Here is a 23,598-nt window from a genome sequence, read left to right on the forward strand (position 1 = left end):
AATTTCGTTTTCATTTAATGTACTGGTTGTTTATTTATTTTATGTCATTTAGTAATTGAGGCAGTTTACTAACAAACCCTTTTTTGAGTGGATTGGCCCTTTAACGAGCGCACGTCCCCTTTAAATCGATTCCAATGCTTTTGTGTGACGACATCAAGGCGGAAGTGTGTTCGCCACAGATTAGCAGCTTCAGTTTTGTTTACATGTGACATGCAATTTGGTAAGTGTTACGGAGTATAAGTTGAATGTTTAATGTGAGTAAAGTGGCACGCTTTCACATACGTACCCCTCATATACATCTACGTGGAAATGATTTTAGATTTTAGGTAACGAAATCAGCGCTGTTTGAATTAGTTAGCTAGGCTACGTCAACGTTTGCTAACTTGCTACAGATTTAGCCTTGTCGCCGATAAGTTTCGGTTTCCTGAGTAACTTTTCGTGTCATTCCCATCCCCCGGGGGCAAAGTATTTCAGAAATGATGAGTGCTACACTTATTTCCCTTCATTGGCAACTTCACCGACTGTAACGTCGCACTTGTTTTCTTTCGGATCAGCGGAGTTGATGCTGGAGCCCCGTGAGGAACCGCAGCATGTACCCCCGCAGCGCTGCACCGAGGGGGTGGCCACCCTACAGTAACGGCCTGTACCCACCGCCCACTGTGCCCCGTTATTACGATTACAACCACAAAAGCCTCGCAGGCGTCAACAGGTGAGCCCGGTAAACAAAGTTACTGCAGGGCTGTGAAGCAGCACCAGTAAAATACCATTAAACTATAAGATGGTTTCTTGTTGGACTCGTTCATGTCTTTGTGGTAGAACGTGTATTACTGTTGATCTACTGTTATGTTGTTTTTTTTGTAATAAATCATTGTAACCTGACTTTAGATTGTCACAACATGAAGACTGCACTGTCTCAGTGTCTGGGATATGTTAACTAATGTTGCTGCAATATGTTATTCTTGGACAACATAAGTATATAACAGTTTAATGCAATTCAGCACAAGAAGCTGGTGGGAAAAAGTGTGGACAACAGAGACTGACCACAGGGTGTTTTCTGGATTTATCAGTCCTACTGAAGAAGTGCTTGTGTTTTGGTAGTTCCTATGTCCCTAGGCTACAGAGGTTACCTCCATATGAATGGAAACCTACACCATCCACGTCTCGAGTCCCTCCTCCCTACACACCGGCTATGACCAATGGGCGCAAGTATGTCATTTTCCCAGCAATATACTAATGATTAGTGTCATATTATAAGTTTAAATTCACTCCTGTTGTATGAAACTTTATTTTTTCAAATGTCTTGTCACATTATATGAATTTCCTATTGGGATCTATCTAATCTATCTCTATCATTATGTTTCTTCCAGGAGGCAGTATGATGAATACAGCCCCCATGTTGTGAAGCGCCAACGCCTTGGCTCGCCTGTAACCTGCCCTCCACCCCCTTGTTTTCCTAATCAAATGGTAGCTGGATCTTCAAGATCACCCTTGCCTAGGTTTGATCGTGCTCATCCCACTCCACAGTCCCATTTCCACCCTCAGATGCTTACTCTCCCAGAAAGCTCCAACAGCCTGCAGGCCTACGCTAAGGACAAGGTATCAACAGATGTGTTTAACCTACAGCAGACATACAGCAAGTCATGCCATTTTTCTGTGCAGATACCCTTAGTTTAGTTTGTGATGCATTTGCTTGCACCATCAGCTGAGTGATCAGATGGTGGAGCTGTTTGAGGCGTGCCAGCAGCAAGCCTGTGATCTGAAAAGGAAAGAGGTGTGCCGAGCTCAGCTGCAGCTAGACATACAGCGAGTGTATGCAGGTGTGTAGGAAATGTACAGTCATGTTATGCACTGGCTTTCTGTTGAGATTCTTAGTCAGTCAATGTGTTTCTCACAGGGGCACGACTTTACTTGACTGGGTCTTCTATGAACGGATTGGGCTGCAGGAGCAGTGATGCTGATCTTTGTCTGGTCCTCAAGGGAAAAGTAAGTTTCACTGTCCTGTGCCTTGTATGTTTTCCAAAATGTGAATGTTCAGTCACAGATACCCACTTCCTCTTATACATATATATATATATGTGCTTGCTTTTCTGTTCTTTTTTTGTTTCAGAGAAGAAACGATCCTATTAATGTACTATCTGCTCTCCAAAGGTTGTTTAAATCTCTATGTGAGTAATAAAAACAAAATCATTTTGCAAATATAAAATCTTTTAGGGTAGTAATGATTTTGTTGATTACTGTTAATATAATATAACAATATATATAATACTTTTTTAATATAGTCGTAAACATAGTCTTACTTACAATAATCTAACGTCCCTTTTCCTATTTAGCTCTGCTACACACCCAGTATTTATCGAACAATATTTAAAATATTGAGTTTGTAGACACTTATTTCAGGATTTGTAGCCTAGCATTATATTACCCACTAGATGGAGCTATTCACCTAGTGACTAAAGAGCTTTGGGTTTCTGTAAAGGGAAAGCAAAACTACCGCAACTACCATTAATCTCATGATGTTTTTGTGCTTTATAGCATATGTGGAGAGGACTCAGCTGATCAGGGCCAAAGTGCCAATCCTCAGGTTTAGAGAGAAAGGCAGGTAGGAGCAAAACACATAAACAGTTAAAGTCTCTCAAATCAGAAATAAACATCGATACATGTTTTACTATTCCTCCCTCTTTTAGTGATCTACAATTTGATCTGAATGTTAACAACACAGTGGGCATCAGAAACACATTCCTTCTAAGGAGTTACGCAGATGGTGGGTGAGACAGTACGATTTCTATGGCAGCAACTAAATTAACTCCAACTGTGACATTTTCATTCTTTTCATTAATTCAGCCAAAACAATTGCAGTTATTTTTTTTCATTTCCAGAAGGGGAAACAAAGAGGTTTCTTGTTTTGACCTGCTTCTGCTTCTGTCCCACTCTCAGCTGATCTCAGGATAAGACCCATGATCCTTGTCGTCAAGAAGTGGGCACGCCACCATCAAATTAACGATGCTAGCAAAGGAACGTTAAGCAGCTACACACTGGTGCTGATGGTCCTGCACTATCTCCAGAGTCAGTACAGTCACGCACAGACATTGTCATTTTGATTTATACTTTTGACTTATGGTGAATCATGTAAGCAATGTGTTGTCTTCCTTGCAGCTCTTAAAGAACCTGTTGTCCCTTCTCTACAGAGGGACTACCCAGTAAGTGTGGTTATTCCTTTTGCTTTCATTTTGTCATATAAATAGTTTAGCCATTTTAGGAAATCAAATGGTATGTCAAACAGGAAGATACGATGTAAAATGCCTGGCGGACACTTTTTAATTACGCTTCTTTTTGTAAAAAGAATAGAATTTCTAATGAAAAGGTTTCGTGGGGGGTTAACCATGCTGCTCAGCTCTATGTGTCTGTGTCACTCAGTTTGAAGTCTTTACCCTTTTTGTCTTGTACCTTGATTTTCAGGAGTGTTTTAATCCTTTTATGGACATCGACATAGTTCCAGAGGGACCCAAACACATCCCCCCCTACAAGTCAACAAACCAGTCATCTCTGGGAGATCTGTTTCGGGGCTTTCTCAGATACTATGCCACAGACTTCAGGTATTTCCCAAATACATCACTGAACTGAGTTTAGTCATTCAGAGACAGTTTTTTTTTGTCCATTTAGATTAATGTCTTGTGTCGTGCTCCTTTTGCCAACTTCTTGTCCCTCTACACTCCTGTGGCTCCCCTATCCTTCCTCTATCCTCCGTCATCTTTTTCTGGTTTCATGTTTCTGCGAGAGGGGCAGGAGCAGGTGGGACTTTTGGCCTTACACAGCACTAACATAACATACCATAATCCTTGTGTTTGCAGTGTGCGTTACCAATCCACATTTGCAAGGTCAAACTAAATAACTCGCCACTCAAACATGCACTGATTTTTACATTTGATGGTATCCAACACTCAAACAGGAGTGGTTGATATACTATAAACAACTCGACATGTGTATACATTTATGGTACACGCTATCACCACACACAATCTTTCCCTGCAAGTTTTAGTTTAGTTTAGTTTTTTTTTTAATTCTAGCTTGAATTAAAACTAAACCACAACTGATGCATGAAAGATACATGCACATTTTCTTTATTAATTAACTCAAATCTGCAAGGCCATACTAGTCGTTTGGCAGCGCTCATGTTGAATTCTCTCCTCTTGCAGGTGGGATAAGCAGGTGATCTCTGTTCGAGAGGCCAGAGCTTTACCCAAGATCAATTCTCAAGAGTGGAGAAACAAATACATATGTGTGGAAGGTAAACATTTAAATGGACATAAAGTAACATGACACCTCTACATACTGTACTCCCACGCAATGCTACCTAATCAGTGAGTGATAGTGACTCTTTGTGTTTCAGAGCCATTTGAAAGAAACAATGTCGCCAGGGCAGTCCATGAGAAGGCCAAGTTTGACGCCATTAAAGCACAGTTTGCTGAGGTAACTGCTGTGCAACTGTGCTGACTCCATATCTTCTTTTGTTCACCCGAGCTGTTCTCGAGCTACTCATAATCCCCCCGCTTCCCTTCTCTTTTGTGTCTGTGCAGTCATGTCGGATACTGCAGGAGAGGAAGGACCTGAACTCGATCCTCCCCGTCAGAGCCGTCATTAATAAGGAGTCATCCAGGAAATAAGGGATTCCTCTAAATAAATAAGCTGACTGGTGTTTTCTACCTCAAGACAGCCCCGTGCCCAGAAATGACGGGAGACCTTTGAGATGTGTTGAGAGAGGTTGCCGTGTCTGCACCTCACAGCCAGAAAGACTAAAAGCGCTGGCTGCCTACATATTGGTCACACACTGTATGTCCTGTGGCTGTACATATTGAGCATACAGCATCAGCTACGTTTATCTTTTTGATCTCAGTTTTACTTACAGACACACTGATGTTTATATTTGAAGATGCCTTTTTGTTTCTGCCACATATACCATGTACAGCATATACAGTATATTGTATGTCTTCACCAACTTGTAACATTAAAGCCTTTTTTTTTTTCTTTCTATTTTTCTAGGTCAGTAGAGAAATTGTGGGTTTAAACACTTCACACACTTTTGTTCTGTTATTACATTAACTGTCTTCGCCTTTTTCATCATCAATACCTTTAGGTTTCTAAACTCATCTGTAAACTGAGCTTGTTATTAAGTGATATTTAAGTTGGGCTGCAAAAGGGCAAAACTCTAGACATTGTCCCTTTGTGGTATCAAGCTTATGCCGTGCTCACTCAGTTATGTTATTCAAAGTATTTACACTTTTGAGTGTGACTTTTCTTTCCTCTTTGTGTACATTCTCTATATTACTGACTTTTAAATGTTTATTTAAAAAATAAATGTACAAAGATGTATGATTGCTTTCACTTTCTATTTTTTAAGCTCTGTAAAGTCAACTGATTTGTTGGCTTTGCTAATAGAAGTGCCAAAATCATATTAAATTGTAAACAGGCTTTTTTTTTAGCAGCTGTCATTCATGTTCAGATATCCCAGCAATGTGAGAAAGTGAGGTTTGGTACAAGCCTTTATTTATTGTGGGGTATGGGATGTTAATTGTTAAAAAGATCTGAGCTTTGAGGTGTCAGACATGCATTAAACAGAATGACCAGTAGCATAGAACTGGTTAAATACGTTGATATTTTGATGTTGTCTTCAAGAAAATGCAGTTTTTCCCCATCATGAGGAGTTCATGAGACATCATTCAGTATATTGTAGGGGCTCAGGAGTCAGCCTTGAAAAAAAGGATTCTAAAACTAAAGATGACTTGGATATCTGCACCTTTTGTTCAAATGTTCTCTGCAGCCTCATCTGGCAGCTAATGTGCAGATTGTTTTTAGTTCTGTGGTTTGACGCCTTATTACAGCTAGTTTTATGACTTCTGCACAGTGCCAGCGCTGCCGGGGGGGTAGATACCTTCCAGGACGTGTGTGCGTGGCCTTGTTTAGCTGCAGTTAAGCAGCAGTTCAGAAGTTGGGGGAACCAGGAGGGTACTGTTTCACCACACAAGCTAAATTTAACTTAGCAAAGGGGATTTTGATCTTAAAGTCGCAGTGCCATGGGAACAGGCGCACAATGGTGATCTTTTCAGATCTAGGATGCCTTTGTAATATTTTGAAGATCTAACTTTTTCTTAAAGTTCGTTGGTTTCTGTGTTTAACAGCCAGTTCTACTGTATCTCAGTGCTTTTCCCAACTATCTCCACTCCCCACTTTTCATTCCCCACTCAGTCTATTTCTGTCCCAAGCTGAGTCAGACGGACATTTCCCAACTTAGAATGACACAAACAGGCACACCAGGTCTCCTGTATTCACAGTGTCTGAAAACATCAAGAAGTCTCTAAAATACACAGAAAAAACAAGCCTGGGACCTGCAAAGGGAAAAAGGTGGAGGATATCGCCAAGATGGATGAATGTGAGAGTCTGGACTCGGAGATGACAGAGCTGCAGGAGTTTCAGAGTGAAGCTTCAGAGGCCATCAGCCAAGACGATGACGACGAAGTGGAGGAACTGCAAAACAGGTGCTTTACATACTGGATCTTACAAGTTTAATTCGCACATTTTGTGTAAAGGTGTTGTTTTAGTTGGGAGATTTTAGGTAGAATTGGAGTCCAACTCCACTTGTGTGTGGGCATCTTAGCCCACACAAATTTCCTTAAGAGAAAAATAAAAGTTGTGTCTTATTTCTGCCTAAACGTTGACTGGACGGGTCTCTACACACAGTAGCTCTTCATTAATGTCTCATTTAAAGCGACATACAGTATGATCATCTGTTCTTTAGCTCATACAAGGAACTATCAGGCTTCTCTGCAAACAGCTCTATTCTAATATCTGATATTCACCGTCCCATATTTTACCTCTGATTTATCATGCTTCATACTGGTGTTCTAGTTATCCTTGCCATATCACAAATAGTAGAAGACACTGATATGTTGGATGTATCTGAGAAGGCCAGGCATCTCTTCTCTAATATTACATGACTGACGCTTTAGGACGTCACTTTGGTATAACCCAACAGCGGCTGAGCTGTATTCATAGCAGCAGGGACAGCTCAGCTTCAGCATTTGAACATGACTTTTTCAGCTTAACGCTCACACCTAGTCTAATGCTAGACATAGATCAGCTGTCATCGAGTAATCATCTTGAGAGAAGATCAATGGGTGTTTCTGTGTTTTTAGCTTCTCAGTGCTGCAAAACCTAATTGTTGGCACATCCTGCTGCAGTATGTTTTGAGTTGATTCATTGGTTTGTTCTCTGCTTGCATTACCATGAGCTTTGCCAAAGGAATCTCCTCTTGCAGTCATATTGTTTAGTAATTTCCTTCCTCCTCTAATTAAAGGCCAAAACTGCATGCTGCCCTCTCTCAACCTCTGTTCATTTCTCTCTCCTTCAGTCTGCGAGAGGTTGTCCAGGACCAGTCAGTGAAGCCCAAAGTCCAGTGCCTGATGGTGGATCCATCATTTTCCATGGTAACAGTTCAGAGTGAGGACAGTGGTATTGTTTGGGAGACAGCCTCTAGCCGCTGCTCTACTCCCTGGGCTTCTGAGACGAGTTCAATCTCTGAAGCCTATAGCATGGAGGGCTCTGGAGCAGCAGGAAAGATCAACATCGTCTTCGATGAGGACAAAGTGGTACGCAGGAAAACGAGGTCTGGAGGAAGAAGCAGCAGGCTTGGAGACAGGCTGAGCCGACCTGGTAGCTCGAGATCTGCTTCGGCTCTGGGAGTGGAGAGGCTAGAAATGGTGGAGGTCTCTGTTCCCAATGTCAAACAGGAGAAACCCGAAACAGAGCCGGACCTAGAGGAAATCAAAAACAAAGACCAGCAGCTGTTTAGTTTGATTTCAGAGGGTTATGAGATTCTCAACATCAGAGTGCCCTCCAAACTTCCCACTGTAGATGAGGAGGAGAGCACAGAGCTGACAGATAATTTGTCTTATCTGGACCAGACTCCAAAGATCAAGTCTCGAGAACATGACTGGACACATGAACAGAATCAAGTGCAGCCAGACGAAGGGGAGACGTTGGATCACAACAAGGTATTTCTATTGATCTTATTTATTTCAGTGGCTTTGATAACGACCTATTGTATCTCTAACATCAGTTTCACTAACAAGCTGCTGTTTTAAACCCCAATGTGTCCTCTATGGATTAACTGCTGGTTTTAATGTCTCCACAGCCTTTGAAGCAAGATTTGGGTCATTCATCAGCAGACACAGAGCTCGGACACACCCCTACTCAGCAAGAGAGCACCAGCCACATTGACTACTTTGAGAAGTTCACCCTTTTGGATGAGGTGATTCCTGGAGAACAAACTGCAGAAGTACACGACAATGCAGAAAAGCCTAGAACAACACCCAAAGCGGAAGAGCAAAAAACAACTAAGGAGACTACCAGAGATAGCCCATCTGCTTCAGAGGAGTCCTTTGTCTTTGTTACAGATGTGGAGATAGTTGGAGAACATCTGGATGAAGTGTTCTATGGAGAAGGGGCTCCTGCTGATGCTCTGCAGCAGAGAGGAGAGGACGAGGAAGGAGCCAGACTGAGAAATAGACGAGAAAGCCAGAGATCGACGAAGGAAAGTGGTGCAGTGTTGTTTGAGAGGGAAGAGACTATCCTCACCCCTATCTATATCTCTCCAGGACCTCCGAAGATCATTGACCCCATCCTCCTGGAGGAGCCCACTGCCATGTCTTTCATGTATTCAGACCTTTACGAGGACGCCGTAGGTGAGAAGAGGAGGAGTGATGAGGAATACTCAGAGGCGGAGAGTGTGGCATCTGAGAAATCTTATAAAAGACGTTTGTCAGATTCAGAGGAGGCAGACGGGTACCTGGAGAAGTTTATTTTGAAGGATGAAACTCCCACAGTGGAGGTTCAACCAGAGTCAGAAGTGGATAAGACAGAAGGAAGGATGATGTGGTCGCAGAGTGAGTTTGAAATGACAGGATGTCTAATAAAAGTGATAGAAGAAGAAGAAGACAAGAAAAACACAGAGGAACTGAAGATGCAGGAGGCTAGTGGTAAAGATAGGAGTGATGAGTTCAAATCTGCAGAAAATGAACAGAAAAGAGATATAGTTACAGAAAATGAGAGGGAGAAAATCCAACTTTCTATTGAGACTGAAGAGCAGGCTGCAACAGAAGTCTCGGAAATGTCTAAACTGAGAGAGGATCAGGAAATGAAATATAAGGTAAAAAGAGACCAGAGAGATCCTCCTGAGAGCAGCACCGATGAACCACTTCCTGATAAAGCAGAGAAAACAGAGAAGAGTGGGGAGCATCAGAGGGAGGAGGAAAGTGCTTTTGAAGCCAAGCAGCCATGTCAGACTCAAGAAGTCATGGAAATCACAGAGGACGTGCTCGCAAAGGCTACACAGGAGCCAGGAATAAAGGTGAGGTCCAGTGAGGTGCCTTCACAAACAGAAACAACTGAGAGGAATTTGTCTGAGGAGCCACATACGGATATTAAGATGGTGGCCACTGATGAGAAAGTAGCAAGTGAAGCCAAAGTAGAGGCCTCAGCTGAAATCAAAGAGCCTGAGATTGAAAGACAGCAAAAACTCACCTTGACTGAACCCTCAGCTGAAATAGAGACATCAAGTGAAACGTTACTGTGCGAGGAGGAACAAGCAGCAGAAGATGTCCCTGAGGACATTGCTCATGTTGAGGTCATCACTGACTGTGATTCAGCAGTACACGCAGTGGTGGAGATAACTGAAAAAGCAGTGAGAGAAAAAGAGGTTCAAACCCAAGTTCAGATTGATCTTCAAGAGGCAACAAGTGCTGAGACAACAGATGTTCGTGAAGGAGATAAAGAAGACAAAGCTCTGAGACAGGAAAGTACAGTTGAGGAGAAGTTGCCTGAATTATTTGCTGAAAGTCATCAGAAGTCAGAGATTAAAACTGAGATGTCAAGTGAAGTAACCAAATCTGGGATGTCAGAAGACATCAGTACAGATTCACATAAGAAAGGTCGTGCAATTCTTCAGTCTGAGCAACATGAACAAGAGGAATCAGTAGCTGAGTGTGAATCAGACAAAATGGAGCCGATAACTGAAACCAAAGTCACAACACCTTCGGAGGACAGTGGGAATGCTGTTCAGGAGATGGTGAATGTAGGTGGTGACTTAATTCTCCTCGTCCCCAAAGGACAAGCAGTAGAGATGGATGTCAATATTGATCAGTGGTCGGACAAGACTGCAAGTGTTGTAGTAGCTCTCCCTGAATCTGTTACTACAACTGCACACGCAGAGGAGGTGCCGATGGAAGAAGCAGTGCCAGAGCCTCTATTGGAAGTAGAACCAGAAGTCGGTGTAAACAAAAAAGAACAAGGCAGGGATGACTTAAACAGGATGTGCTTACCACCTGTGCAAGTGGTGGAGGTCAGCACAGAGGAGCAGAAGACAGAGAAGGACTTGGAAGAAGACGAGGGGGTGTTTTCCCCTCTGAGGAGTTTTACTCCCCACGAGGATTTATCTGGGCTGCAGGGAGATGCTGTACAGCCGGAAGAGGCAGGTGCAGAGCAAAAGGGAGAAATACACAAGATGGAAGATACCTCAGAAACCAAAATGATTGTTGAGCATGTAGGTTCAGATGTTAATCTTCACAGAGAGGAAGTCATACAAGAGACTGAGCAGGATGAGGCAGCTGCAGAGGAGGCAGAGGTGCCCATCGATGAGCCCGAATACGAGGTAATATCCAAACAGGATGCAAAAGACATCCCAGAATATGAAATACAAAGAGCCACAGAGAAATCAAGACCTGAGTGTGGTCAGGACAGAGAAGAGAGGATGGAAGTGGAGATGGAGGAGAAAGGGCTTGATCTATCCCCTGAAGAGGAGCTCATTGAGGCCGACTATGAAATCATTGATGCAGAGGAGGCGAGTCAGGCTCGAATGGCTGCTGAACTGCTGGGGATGGACTGGTTCTGTCTCACCTGTGGACGTCTGCTGTCACAGGACGACCGCATGCGAGGAGAGCATCACAACCACGAGGTGAAGTCTGTGGACAAAGCCTATGAGGAAATCAAGGTAGTGTACACGCTGTATTGGATGTGTTCAGTATAATAATTAGGGAACTCAATTTTACATTTTATTTATCACAATAGTTAGAGTTGTATGTCTTTCTAAAACCAGCATGAATTTTAAATGATGTGGGCCTGTAACAGGAAGTGTTGAACAAAAAACGACAATCAGCTTCATTATGGGCAGTGTAGGATCTGATTTGATAGATTTTTACAAGTTGACCAATACTAATGGTTAAGTCAGGATGTCTTTGCCTCTGCTGCTTTAAAAAATGTATTAAAAAAAAAATCTGATCCACCAAATTAAAAAAGAAAAGCAAAAGAAGTTCTGTAATAAATTGCTTTAAGACAGAATGACAGCAGTGAAAAAAAAAAAAAAATCAAATCTTAACATTTTTAAAGTTGCAACCTGCAAAACTGATAAATTTCCCCTTAACAAATTATTTAAATGATTAATCAATAATAAAATATTTGCTCATTGAGCTAATCACTGCAGCTTTACACACATTTTAAAATGTTAATTTCATGATAATTGCCACAAAATAAAAGTCAAAGCTAAACATCACAAAATAAATATCTACAAAATGTGACATATAATAGACAATAATGATTATGTATTGTATTGTATTCAATCTATTTAATGTGTCTGATATGTACAATAATACATAAATCATATCTGATTGCTCAGTAGGTGTATCTACAACAAATATTTAATGTGTTTTAAAGAACTGCAAAATGTAATAATCTATTTAAAGGAACAGTTCCACATTTTAAGAAATACCTTCTCGCTGCCTTTCAGTGAGTAAATCGACTGTTTCTCGAACACTGGATTAAAAGTGAGCATCCTCAGTGTGATGAGAGAAGTGCCTCATATGACAAACTGCTCCTAAATTAGTCTGCTCTAACTTTTCCATTCATGCTGTCAGGCTCCTGACAAGCTGTGGCCAAGTTCATGTAAATGTTGTGATGTAATGCTCTGCTTTGATCGGTGGAAAGGTCCAGTGTGACATCATCATGTGGAGACTGATATGTGATCTGTTCTCGCTCGCTGTCATTCTGGGTCAGCACGGGGTGGGTCATTTCCTTTTTTTTTTTTTTTTTACATCTGTGTCTTGCAATCTAATAATATGGTTCTTGTTTTTTTTAGATCTGCAGGCCCTTAGTCAAACTTGCTTTATTAGAATTAAAGACAGGGCTCCTCATTGTGCTGCCCTCATTCTGTGAGGTTACATTAGGCAACATACAGTATGTATCTGTGCACCTAGTAAACAATCGCAGTGGAGTTTCTGGCAACTAAATCAAAGAAAAGCTGGAACAAACTGAGGATGATCAAATGTTATTGGAACCAGGTCTAGTATATTTATGTGAAACACTGACAGCTGGGCAGTAAATAAGACAAAGATCAAGCCTATAATACTAGTCTGACTCCAGCACCAAGAAATGCAGTTCGTTCAGATACTCAGCCAAAGGGAAAATAAATCCTTATAGGTTTACCAAAGCATCTGAGCAAAACTGTTTCCAGTCCAGGTGTGAGTTCGAATGAACGGTTCACTCCTACATCGCTTCAAGACACGACTGTGTGAAAGTGTGCAAACACCGTGTCCGTCACACACTGACACCTTCGTTGACATCATCCATCAGTGTTTGGGTGGCGACAGGGGATAGACGCCATTCTTCCTCCTGTAATATTCCCCCTTTTTAATTCCCCTAAAGCTGCAGTAGTAAGAGGAACTTGTCTCTAACTATTAACAACAGAACCATGAACCTTCTCAATTTCTTAAAGTTCATATTTTAGAACTTTTTCACTGGTGCCTAATGTTTTATATCAAGCAAGTGATGAAATGTATTTCTAGTTGGTGAAAGCTTGGTGAAACTTCCCACATCCTGAGAAGACCTTTTACTATATATTGTCATTAGACAATATACCGTACATGCTGTGAGATGTGATATTTTACCTGCATGTGTTTGTACAACAGGAGAAGCTAGGTGACTGGATCTCAGAGCTTCAAGGCAGATCGGAGAACATTGAGGACTTGGTGTCTGAGCTGGAGCTGGCCTACAACTCTGTAGAGGTAAAACAGCCTCACTTTGTGTCAATCACACTTAAAACTCTATAATTAGATTAGAGAATATCAACCAGAATAAAGGAAGTACCCCTTATCGACATGGTTTTAGCAGCTCTCTCTTCTGTATGTCATGCTCCTCTTGGCCAGGACCAGTGTGTGGAGATGGAGGGAGCGATGCAGGCACAGAATGAGGAAGTGATGGCTCTCGTGATGGAGCAGTACAACACCATGTCCATCAGCATGGAGGAGGAGAAGAAGTCCAAGCTGGAGCAGCTGTATGACCAGATCGTCTCCTTCCAGGAGAGCATAGATTCTGCCAAGGCCACTTTGGAGACCACAGCCAGAGAGGCCGAGACCGATGCACGTGTGAGTCCTAACGTTTCTAAGACTTGTTGATCAGTGGCATCATGTTTGGTCATTGATTGGAAATCAGTGTTTGTGGGCAAATGTCTGATAAATCCCTCTTTAATCTGATCTCCCAATAGTCACCTGAAGACATTTATGCAAGGTAATACTATCAGTGAATGGAGTGTGAGCTACTGTGGTGTTTTACTATAATAACACAATGACTAGAGAGTGACCAGTGTAACATGCTGCTTGGCCTGCAAAGCTATAACCTGGGGAGTGTGTCAAATTTTAAATGTCTCAACCATGTTTAACTAACAGCAGAAGAGGTTTGTGGTTGAGTCTAGAAGCTAAATGTTGTGATTGTGTGATCAGGCTCAAGGCAGCGCTTGACACTACCATGTCACTGGAGCTGGGTCCCAAAGGATTACTAGTATTTGAGGATTACGCTAAAGGCAACACAGCCAGTTCTCACCTTGCACAGCGCAAAGGAATCCCAGGTACGTCTAAAATTTACAGGTGATCCCAAACTTTTGAGCAGTAGTGACTGTACAAGACGTTTGGTTTTATGTGCATATATGTGCAGTAATGATCCTGGTCTATCTCCTGGACTTTGCCTCAGTGTCTCAGAGACCCACACTGCAGCCCCAGGAGCCAGGCTCAGCCACCAGCACCAGTGTCACAGTTTACTGGACAGTCAACCCTGGAGATATCATAGACTGCTTCCAGGTTTACTGCATGGAGGATCCGCAAGGAGGTAAAAATGTTTAAGACAGATGTTTATCACCATTTTCTTTAAGAAATTGGTGTGTTGATTTTGTTTTTAAAGATATGGCTTTGAACGGTTACTAAATATCCATGAGTCGTTGTCCGTAGCTGTGTCGGAGGAGTACCGTGTGACGGTGAAGGAGAGTTACTGCGTCCTGGAGGAACTGGAGCCTGACAAGAAGTACAAGGTGTGGGTGATGGCTGTCAACTATACCGGCTGCTCTCTGCCCAGCGAGAAACTCACCTTCAGAACCGGTCAGTGTGGGACATTTAAACTAAAACAACAACAACAATAAAACTGATTTGTTTGATAAAACTAAAAAGCATCATTTTAATTTCATGACCATGAAGACACACGTTTTAAATCATTTCACACTGTCATCGATATGTTGTGGTTCTGCTAGCTCCCTCAGTGCCGGTGATTGACACAGAGCACTGTTCAGTCATGTGGGATTCAGCCACGCTGAGGTGGAACTCGACAACTGGACAGAGTTACACTCTGGAGTACTGTCGCCAGTATGAACTGGAGGGAGAAGGACTCAGGTGAGTGTCAAACACCATGATCCAACACATACAGCAGGATTTGAATCAGTAATGGGGGTTTTTTTCACATGATTCATGCTGGTGTCTGGGCAGTTTTGATCAACACTAGTTAATAACACTATTATTTATTCTCATACATGGACACTTCTGTCTGTATAAATCTTTACGTGTGTGTTTGTGACCTGATCATAGGTCAATCGCAGGAATCAGATGCTGCGAACAAAGGGTTCTCCTGCAGCCCAATGAGAACTACTTGTTCTACATCAAAGCTGTGAATGAGGCCGGAGCGAGCGAACAGAGCGAGGCTGCTCTCATTTCCACAAAAGGTAAAAAAAAAAAAGACTCCTAAACTGTCTTTGTGGTTGTTTTTGTGTTATTGTTATTTATTTTCTTATCTGTTACTGTTTTCAGGGACGAGGTTCCAGCTGCTGAAAGCCTCAGCTCACCCTGCGTTGGAGCTGTCTGTGGATGAGACCACCTTACACTATTCCCAGGACACACATCTGAACACAGTCTTCACAGACAGAGAGTGAGTTTCTTCTCATCCTGTTAGGAAACCTTTCAGGGACATGTACCAACGTGAGTTTGTGTGTTTGTCTAGGTGTCCTTCCATCCTGGGTGAGTTGTTTCCGGCACGAGGACGTTACTACTGGGAGACCATTGTGTCCCAAAGTTCAGCTTACAGGCTCGGAGTGCAGTACAGCACAGCTGACAGAAACAGCTCACTGGGAGAAAACAGATGGTCATGGTGTCTGCAGTGTATCCCCACACCATCAGGGTATGCATAAAAGATTTCCCCTAATTCTCTAAGATACTTTCCATCTTTGCTTTTGTCTGAAACGTCCATGTTTGATCTCTTTTGCAGCTGCAGGTATCAGTTGCTCCACAACGATGTTCAGTCCAGCGTGTTTGTGATTGAGACACCTGAGCGAGTGGGTACCCTCCTGGATTACCCGCATGGTCGTCTGTCTTTCTACAACGCCCTGAGTGGTCAGTTGTTAGGTACCTTTAGCCAACGCTTCACCCAGCCATGCCACCCTGCTCTGGCCCTGGAGATGCCGGGCAGTCTGGAGGTCAGCATGGTGCTGGACGTACCGGAGTTCACCAAGAACAGTTAGCTCTGCTGCTCACACACTGAAGATTTTACAGTTCATGCTGGACATTTGTTGATTTGAATGATCATTAACTTCTTGATAATAATGATTGGATCACTAAGAAAAGAAGAAAATATCTGTCACAACATAAAACCCACAGAGAAAGATGTGATTGGAAACCTTGTTATTCGTTTGGTGTGGTTTTAGTAATTAAACAAAACTTGATCACAGACTGAATTTAATTTAGTAACTATGCGTTGTAAATATAAAAAAACAGCAGCTGTGCAGATGATTAGGCTGTGGACTACAGTGAGTGACATGAAATCTTCTCTGAGGTGGGTGTCTTGTATTTTGTTTTGTTAAAGGGGGAAATGGGAAATGTCAAAGTGAAAGGTTATACATCCCATAAAGTAATTTTGTAATTTTTTATTCTGATGTGACAGTTTTGTAAATGTTGATGTGGTTTATTCATTGTCCATGATTCTTCAAAGTTCTTCAAGTCAAATTCATTTTGTATCAACACTCAACAAGTGTAAAGTAGTTTGTCATCCCAAATTTAGAAAATGAGTTTATATTTTAAAAAACATAAAGTAGCACCTTTTGAACTGTGTTCCACATCGTGTATATGTCTATTGTGTGTAAATATCCTTTCTAAACAGATCAGCTTCATATTTTGTTACGTGACTGACGGCAAATGCAGAACAACTGTTTTTCTTTCTCTGTCCCATTTTCTCACCTGAACTGAATGAATATTATTTTTCTATTTGCTCCACTGGACTCAGTGTTTGTTTTTACTCAGATGCCACCAGAGGGCGTCAGTACTCTATTAAAATAAACACATGTAATCTTGGTTCCCTTTAACTTGGACAAATAGTTACTCTGGGATCCAATTCAACGTAGTCGAACCTTAAGATGAAAGAGAAACTCTAGAGCTGTGGTGTTATAATTAATGATGAACCAAACAACCCCAACCTGAAAATGTGGGTTAGACTGTATAAACTATCAACCTAGAAAGCGTTCATACTGATGATAAATGTGAGCAAAAACATGAGCTGACTGGGTTTATCCCCAGGTCAAAATCAGTGAATTACAAATCTACTACCAATCCTGACAAACTGTGCCAGATCTTTCATACATGTTGACGTCCAGATGCCTTTTAAGACTCTCTACTGCTGCTACTGTGGATTTGTGGTCACATACACCTGCCTGGCAAAGGAACACAATTTTCCAGAAGACATGTCATTTCACAGTTATAAAGTTACCGTTTTCCAAGCATGTGTACCTTTTTTGTCACTAATTCCTGACACCTTTCCTAATTTCGGGGAAAGGAAAGGGTGCGGGGTGAACACGTGTTGCCCATATGAGCACATCTGTTGGCTTCCATGTGATCTGTTGGCCCGCTCAGCTGGAGCCTGGAGGAAAGCTCTTTACAAAGTGACAGCTTCATTTTACTGGGACTAACTACTCTCTGTGTTCCTGCAGTGGGTAGCACTGTCGGGAAATCTGAACTCACTTTCTTTTTAAAAGTTGGGAGCCAGTTTCCTCATCTCAACACAGGTTTTTTTGATACTATCTGATGTTTATTTGTATTTTTTAAATAGATTTTACCACAGAAATGACAACAAATTTAAATGTGCTATTCCTTTCTTGTTACTCCATGTATTAAGTAACTAGCCAAGAAAGCCAAGAAATCAGTCAGCTAGACTTTCTCCCTCAATTCAGCAAAGACTTGGACAATATGTGATGGTATCATTTCCATTCAGCTTAATTACTCACTTTTTTCCACGCTTAGGGCCAAAACCAGACAAAAGAGCCTCTATCCTCCCAACATCCAAACAACTGATCACACAGCCAGTGAGGCATGGTGGGTAACGGTTAACCTTCCAGTAATTATTACTGGAAAAAGAAGCCACTCAATAGCACGCCTTGATGAACTGATTTAGTGTGAAGTCTGGAGAATACACCTACATTTTAAAAAAGAAAAATGGCATGACTGACTGACAGCTTAGTGGTAATACCAGGCACATGCATGAAAACATGTAAATAAAAAGTGGAGAGAAAAAGAATTATGATTGCATTTTTTTGTATTTCATCAAATGAAAACTGCTGTAACCAAGAACCACAGCCACAGAAGCAAACATTTGAATGTATGACACTGTATCATCATTATGAAGAACAGTTTGACACCAGCAGTCACAAAGGCACACTGCACCAATATGGTCCTAACATACGTATTTGTTGTCCAACAATATTTCATAACTGGCAGCAAACACAACCCAATTAATATTTTTGCATCAGAGGATGGTGTTTTAAAGGGAATGTATCCATAAAATTACTTTATGGGATGTTTAAAAACATTATTAACGGAAAAAAGGTAAACAAACAAACAAACAAAAAACAGGACAAAAAAAAAGTATGAATGAGTAAACACAACAGTAAGGATATTAGGGAAGATGACAACTCATTTCACATCAAATGTCCGTACTAGATAATGAGACTGTCAAAATAAAGACAAACAAAAGGCAGCTAGTGAGACATTCGCAAACACAACAACAAAGCAACCATCAAATAGGCACAGCAAATGATAGCACAGCAGAAAATCCACACCAATGTACGAAAATAACTGCAGAAGCCATGATTAAGAAAAGTGAGTGGCTTGTTAATGACACAGACTATATCACACACACACACACAAAAAAAAAAAAAAAAAGACTGAAAGACACATTAGTATTTGATGGTCCTTGTGAAAAACACACATTAGTCCCAAATAGTTTGTCTAAATAAGTTAATATAGTGTGCAAGGCCCTTCAGTCACCTCAGTGGGATACATCATGAACAAGCTGAACAGCCCTATTTGAGGAGACCACAGGTCAATTGCACTCATTTTTTAGCTTAAAACTATTTACAATTATATAAACTATACAAAGCAGAGGAGGCAAAAGCAAAGCAAAATGAGTAACTGGTTATTCCTAGAGCCATGACTGCAAACATACTGTACATTGCACTAATTGAAATGTTCTTTGAATTTACAGAACATGTTACAGTGTATATCAGCAATGATGTGTGCTTAGAGGGGTACTGAAAGATCTGAGCTCCTCTGTGATTAGAGAGGATTGGATTGAATTACTAGACAAAGCTTGCTATTCGTTGTTTCAGCCCCACTTTCTTCAACCTTTCCTGTTTAACCCAGCATCACTCTGCAAATAAAGGTTTTACTCGTGTTCTCAAAGGTGCATCTACTGTAGTGAACTAAAACAGAAACATTACTAAGTGTTAAACACAAACAATAAAAGGCCTGAAAACAACACGCAGCCCACTCAGAGGTTAAACAGTGCCACCTATTTTCCCTGCTGGACTTTCTTTTGGCTTCCCTTTGAACTTTCTGTCTCTTTCTCACTGAGCACCACTTCAGAACTTTCCATCCTTTACCACAAACATGCAATAAACTGAAAATCAAATAAAAAAATAAAAAATAAAAAACTCACACATGCACTTCTCTTTCAAATATCTGTGAAATCCACCACCATTATCTGAAATATTATTTGATATTTAAATAGTGGTATTCTGCTAATTATTATGCTCTTTTCCATTACAGTTGTAACTCTGTTTTATAACTTGTTTAAATTTGAGGATGGTGACTCGGGAGCACCACCTTTCGTCTACTGGGTGTTCCTCCTGGATTCATAAGGCTGGATTAGGGTTGAATGATGTGGTGTTAGGCAGGGGTGGAGCTCTTCTCACTGGCCAAACTGGGTTTAGGGTCTGGTCTGTGGGGTTTGTGCTGAGGGCTGCTGCGAAGGTTATCGTCCATCTACAGTACAGAGTATAAAAATGAGTCAGATGACACACGAGAGGGGGAAATAAGATGATCGTGATTTAGTAAGCAGCACTACAAACTTCAACTAGAGTTCGACAAAACATCCATGCACAGAAGAAGGAGAAAAAGAAAGAAAAAGCACCTTCTCTATCAAGTTGGACTCTTTGTTTACAAGCTGAGTTAGTTTCTGCAGGTTTGCGTCCATTGTTTCCTGAACAGGTGGGGGAGGACCTGGAGAGGAAGAAATGAAGGGGCACAGAGGAAGAAAAAGGAAGATGAGGAGAGTTAATTCTGAAAAGTGTTTAGTAAACAAATAAAGTTAATACTGTACAAAGAGCAAACATGCAGTGAAAAGATAGATCAGAGAAGAAAGAAACGTTAGCTGATGTTAGTTAGTGGTTTGCTTGGTTGCAAGTATAAACTTTCCTTTAAATCTGTGTGTTAATTTTACCAAAATAAACACCCAACAATATTTCCAGTGTGTGCAGCAATATCTTACAAGGGTGGTCTGAGCTGAAGTAGACTGCGAGGATGGTGTCACAGAGGCGTGTGAGGTTATCCAGCTGTCTGAGGTGGCTCTGCAGAGGACTGCTGGGAAGATTGGCTTTGTCGAGTGGAGCCAGATAACCAAACACAAAGGCATCCAGGCTGGCTGGCCTACAATCAGAAACATATATAATATATACACGAACTAATTCAGGCATGCACAAGCAATATTGGGGTATTAGACATAAATATCAAACATATATCATTTACATTATCATAGTTCTTTACAAATTCTGAATTACAATGGACTATTTTGTCAAACACTGCCAAGGACTCTCTAAGTCTGTTTTCTACTGGAATTATTTTTCAAATACACTTCAGAAGATTTGTTACCTAAACAGACAATATCTCTATGTGTCCTGTGCTGAATTTTCTGTTTTCCATTAGCTGTGATATACTCTATATGGTTCCTTAAACTAACATTTAACTCAGCAAATGAAGAACTCACGAGTTTCCAAAAAAGTAGTTTGCTGTTCCCAGTCTGTAGGAGAGGAGATTCAGGCACTCTTTAGCGTCACTGTAAATCTGAGGCAGCGAGAATGAGAAGGATTAACACACCTTTCCAAATATAATCACACGGAGTGGACAGATGCATAGGACTGATCAGTAGTTACCTTTCCCTCCACCTCAGTGATTCTGTGTAGTGGTGCCTCTCCTTTTGTTAGAAGGATATGGGAGAGGGCGTTGTTGGCATGGCAACTAGGAACAAGAAAATTAAGAGGGAACGGCGAACGTGAAGCAAACCATGGCCGTGTCAGATTGGCGTAGTTTTCTGCATCCACCCAGAAAGTGTGCAACTGTGGGGAACAAAACACCACTCTAATCATTTACAAAGACACACTTAGTACATCCTTAGAACAAGCAGAAGAGAGATGGGGTTACTAGAGCTGGTCGCAGTTTCTCTTCAAGCAGAGCGATGTAGGCCATAGTGTCTGCCCCTTGTCTGGCTGTCAGCTCATAGTCTGCATTAAACCTCTGAAAAAAACATATGAAACATCAAAGATATTAGAGTAGATCCAGTAATTTTGCTCAGTGAGTTTGCGGACATAATTAACAGGTGGTGGACTGAGCAGCCTCAGCATCATACCTGCTTCCTCAGGAAGTTGAGAATGCGTGGTGGTTCTTGAACTGTAGTGTCTCCACAAACCAACTCTGGGACGGTCGCTGCAGGTTGAACAGCAGGGATGTACACAGTTTAATACAAAGGTAACGTTATCTGTGACTGGTAATATATCTTCATGTTATTAGTGTGTCTAATGTGGTTTATTTTTAAGATGGAAGCATAAAATGTTTTATACAGATATATTTCCAGACATGTTACATGTTAACCACATATATGTATATGAAGCAACCCCCTAGTCATGTCCCAGGTATAATGTTATGAATTTATAACAACGCACCTGTTAGAGTTTTCCATGTCCAGTCTATTGGAGAAACTGTGACTTTTGCTCCAGAAAACTTGGCGTATGCCTAAAAGAAAAACAACAGGAAGTCAGGAATCAGTAAAAAGAGAAAGAAGAGAAAGTTAGTTTTAGATGTTACAATAAAACTACTGATTCAAACGCTAATTCACTGCAGAATACAATTGTCAGCCACAAACTTCCAGAGCGGCATATAGCAGCAGTTAAGGACTTAAATCAAGGTTATGTTTTGTATTATTATATCAGATTCTCAATAAAGCCGAATCCACACTTCAATCAGGGGGAATCAGGCACTGACTTTAAAAGCATTTCACACAAAGGACCAGTCGGAGTACACTGCGGATTTAATAAAAGAAAGAAATAAAGGCAAAGACATAAGTGTTTAGCTAAATCATTTAGCACTGCAACTAAAGCTCTGGGAATATTCTCAGTGATTTAGGTCGTGGTTATCCATGTTATCAGTATCCTGTTGATACTGAACAGCAATGTTGGGACACTGTAACGAAAAAATATTTTCATTAATTCTATGAATAATTTGTCTATTTTCTAACAGTTTATGGCATAAAATGTATTCACCCAGCTCAAGAGTCCAAAGTAATGTCTTCAGATATCTTCTTTTATCAAACTAACCCACTAACACCAAAACACTTCCAGTTTAACATGACATAAAAGAGGATAAGAAAAAAACAGCAAATGCTCACAGTGAAAAGAAAACGGAAAAAGGTTTTTGGTACGAAAAATAACAAAACTTACGTTTATGTTGTTCAGATATTATTAAGATGAGCCGTTTCTGCTAAAAAAAAAATCATTTAACTTGTCTGCTTTAATATTTTAATATTAAGTTTTGTTTTGGGTCAGAAAATGAGTCAAGGTGTCCCCTTGTGGCGAGAGTTGTAACTGCATGGGCTGAGAAACATCAAGCTACACAGGCAGCAAACAGCCGGAGATTTATTTCTTACTAATAAATGTTTTATTACCTCAGAGTCTGCAGCAAAAGAGAGAGAAAAATATCAAGCTAGTTTAAATCGGACGCTCTGCAAGCTGACCTTGAAGGCACCGATGGTTGTTAGCAATGAGAATAACTTCTGACAGGTGGCCACAGCAGCAGGACAGGCCGTGCAGTCAGCACAGTTGTTATTTCTACAGCTGTAACATCACGTAATATCAATAAATATATATTTTCCTTCCTGCACATCGATGCAGCTGTCAAGCAGCACAGCAGAAGTTAGCCTATATTAGCATGAAAGCTAACCAGAAATACAGAGATACAGGACGCAGAGAAAACCGGAAGAAGACACGCGCTGTCTTAAAAACAGGACAGTTTGTGTTGACCGTATTTTCACTAACAACATGTAACATTACCAGAACTATGAGAGACTCGGTGTGGACAGAAGGTAAACCCCAGTCTCCTCCCCAGCATCTCAGCTCCATGGCAGCCGCCATGTTGGATTCATGGACGGAGCCGGTGACGTCACGGGGCACCTGTGACACCACAGCTTGCCGAGATGATGTTTTCTACATTTGAACTGACGCAGTAATGACGTGGACATGTTTGATTCATGTCATTCAAAAACTCAAACGGTTTGTGCCTAATTAACTAATTAACGCTTTGGTGAGCATGTTAAAATGATGGTTTATTAATATAAATAATAAGCACAACCTCTTTTGATGGGTCAGGTTTTATTGGCATACAGTACAACAACATCTATAAGATGCTCTGCAGCGTTGGAAATTTGAAAATCTGACCATGATCATGTCCATGAGAACTGGGCCGGGGGAAGATTGTGTGATTTAATCAAAGATGCAAGAACTGCTACTTAAAGACAATAACTGTTTTGCAATATATTATATGATTTGGCAATATAGTTTTTTTATATTTAAAGATACTGATTTACTATACAGCAAAAATGGACAAGCAGCATCTTCACATTCTAATTTCCATGTCAAAATACTTTTCCATTTTTGTG

General features: G+C 41.1%; 3 protein-coding genes across 5 annotated transcripts; 2 read left to right on the top strand and 1 right to left on the bottom strand.

The window, feature by feature from the left end:
- The first annotated feature begins 148 nt into the window (after window positions 1-148).
- On the top strand, window positions 149-5,367 carry tent2 (terminal nucleotidyltransferase 2). Its single transcript, XM_026344189.1, has 15 exons — window positions 149-220; window positions 555-709; window positions 1,099-1,206; window positions 1,368-1,596; window positions 1,703-1,817; window positions 1,895-1,983; window positions 2,108-2,165; window positions 2,533-2,599; window positions 2,685-2,761; window positions 2,935-3,063; window positions 3,154-3,197; window positions 3,457-3,593; window positions 4,194-4,285; window positions 4,388-4,467; window positions 4,575-5,367. The coding sequence occupies exons 2-15, from the start codon at window positions 591-593 to the stop codon at window positions 4,659-4,661; spliced, it is 1,431 nt and encodes a 476-aa protein (XP_026199974.1). The 5' UTR covers window positions 149-220; window positions 555-590; the 3' UTR covers window positions 4,662-5,367.
- Window positions 5,368-6,284: 917 nt separating this feature from the next.
- On the top strand, window positions 6,285-17,241 carry cmya5 (cardiomyopathy associated 5). Of its 2 annotated transcripts, none has more exons than XM_026342272.1 (15): window positions 6,285-6,530; window positions 7,403-8,045; window positions 8,186-10,760; window positions 10,797-11,038; window positions 13,008-13,103; window positions 13,245-13,463; window positions 13,583-13,605; window positions 13,818-13,942; window positions 14,065-14,199; window positions 14,319-14,465; window positions 14,615-14,753; window positions 14,946-15,079; window positions 15,165-15,282; window positions 15,355-15,531; window positions 15,619-17,241. In XM_026342272.1, the coding sequence occupies exons 1-15, from the start codon at window positions 6,415-6,417 to the stop codon at window positions 15,869-15,871; spliced, it is 5,142 nt and encodes a 1,713-aa protein (XP_026198057.1). In that variant the 5' UTR covers window positions 6,285-6,414; the 3' UTR covers window positions 15,872-17,241. The 2 variants fall into 2 exon arrangements, with proteins under 2 accessions (XP_026198057.1, XP_026198058.1); XM_026342273.1 differs by having other exon boundaries at window positions 8,186-10,755; window positions 10,792-11,038.
- Window positions 17,242-18,301: 1,060 nt separating this feature from the next.
- mtx3 (metaxin 3) lies at window positions 18,302-23,103 on the bottom strand. 2 transcript variants are annotated; one of them, XM_026342753.1, is made up of 9 exons: window positions 22,994-23,103; window positions 21,611-21,680; window positions 21,298-21,374; window positions 21,093-21,185; window positions 20,825-21,007; window positions 20,659-20,735; window positions 20,164-20,321; window positions 19,807-19,895; window positions 18,302-19,658 (listed from the first exon to the last, which is right to left on the bottom strand). In XM_026342753.1, exons 1-9 carry the CDS (start codon window positions 23,072-23,074, stop codon window positions 19,563-19,565), a joined length of 924 nt encoding a protein of 307 aa, XP_026198538.1. In that variant the 5' UTR covers window positions 23,075-23,103; the 3' UTR covers window positions 18,302-19,562. The 2 variants fall into 2 exon arrangements, with proteins under 2 accessions (XP_026198538.1, XP_026198539.1); XM_026342754.1 differs by lacking the exon at window positions 19,807-19,895.
- Between the last annotated feature and the right edge of the window lie 495 nt (window positions 23,104-23,598).

This window comes from Anabas testudineus, chromosome 9 (genome assembly GCF_900324465.2).
Source record: "Anabas testudineus chromosome 9, fAnaTes1.2, whole genome shotgun sequence".
Taxonomy (NCBI): Eukaryota; Metazoa; Chordata; class Actinopteri; order Anabantiformes; family Anabantidae; genus Anabas; species Anabas testudineus.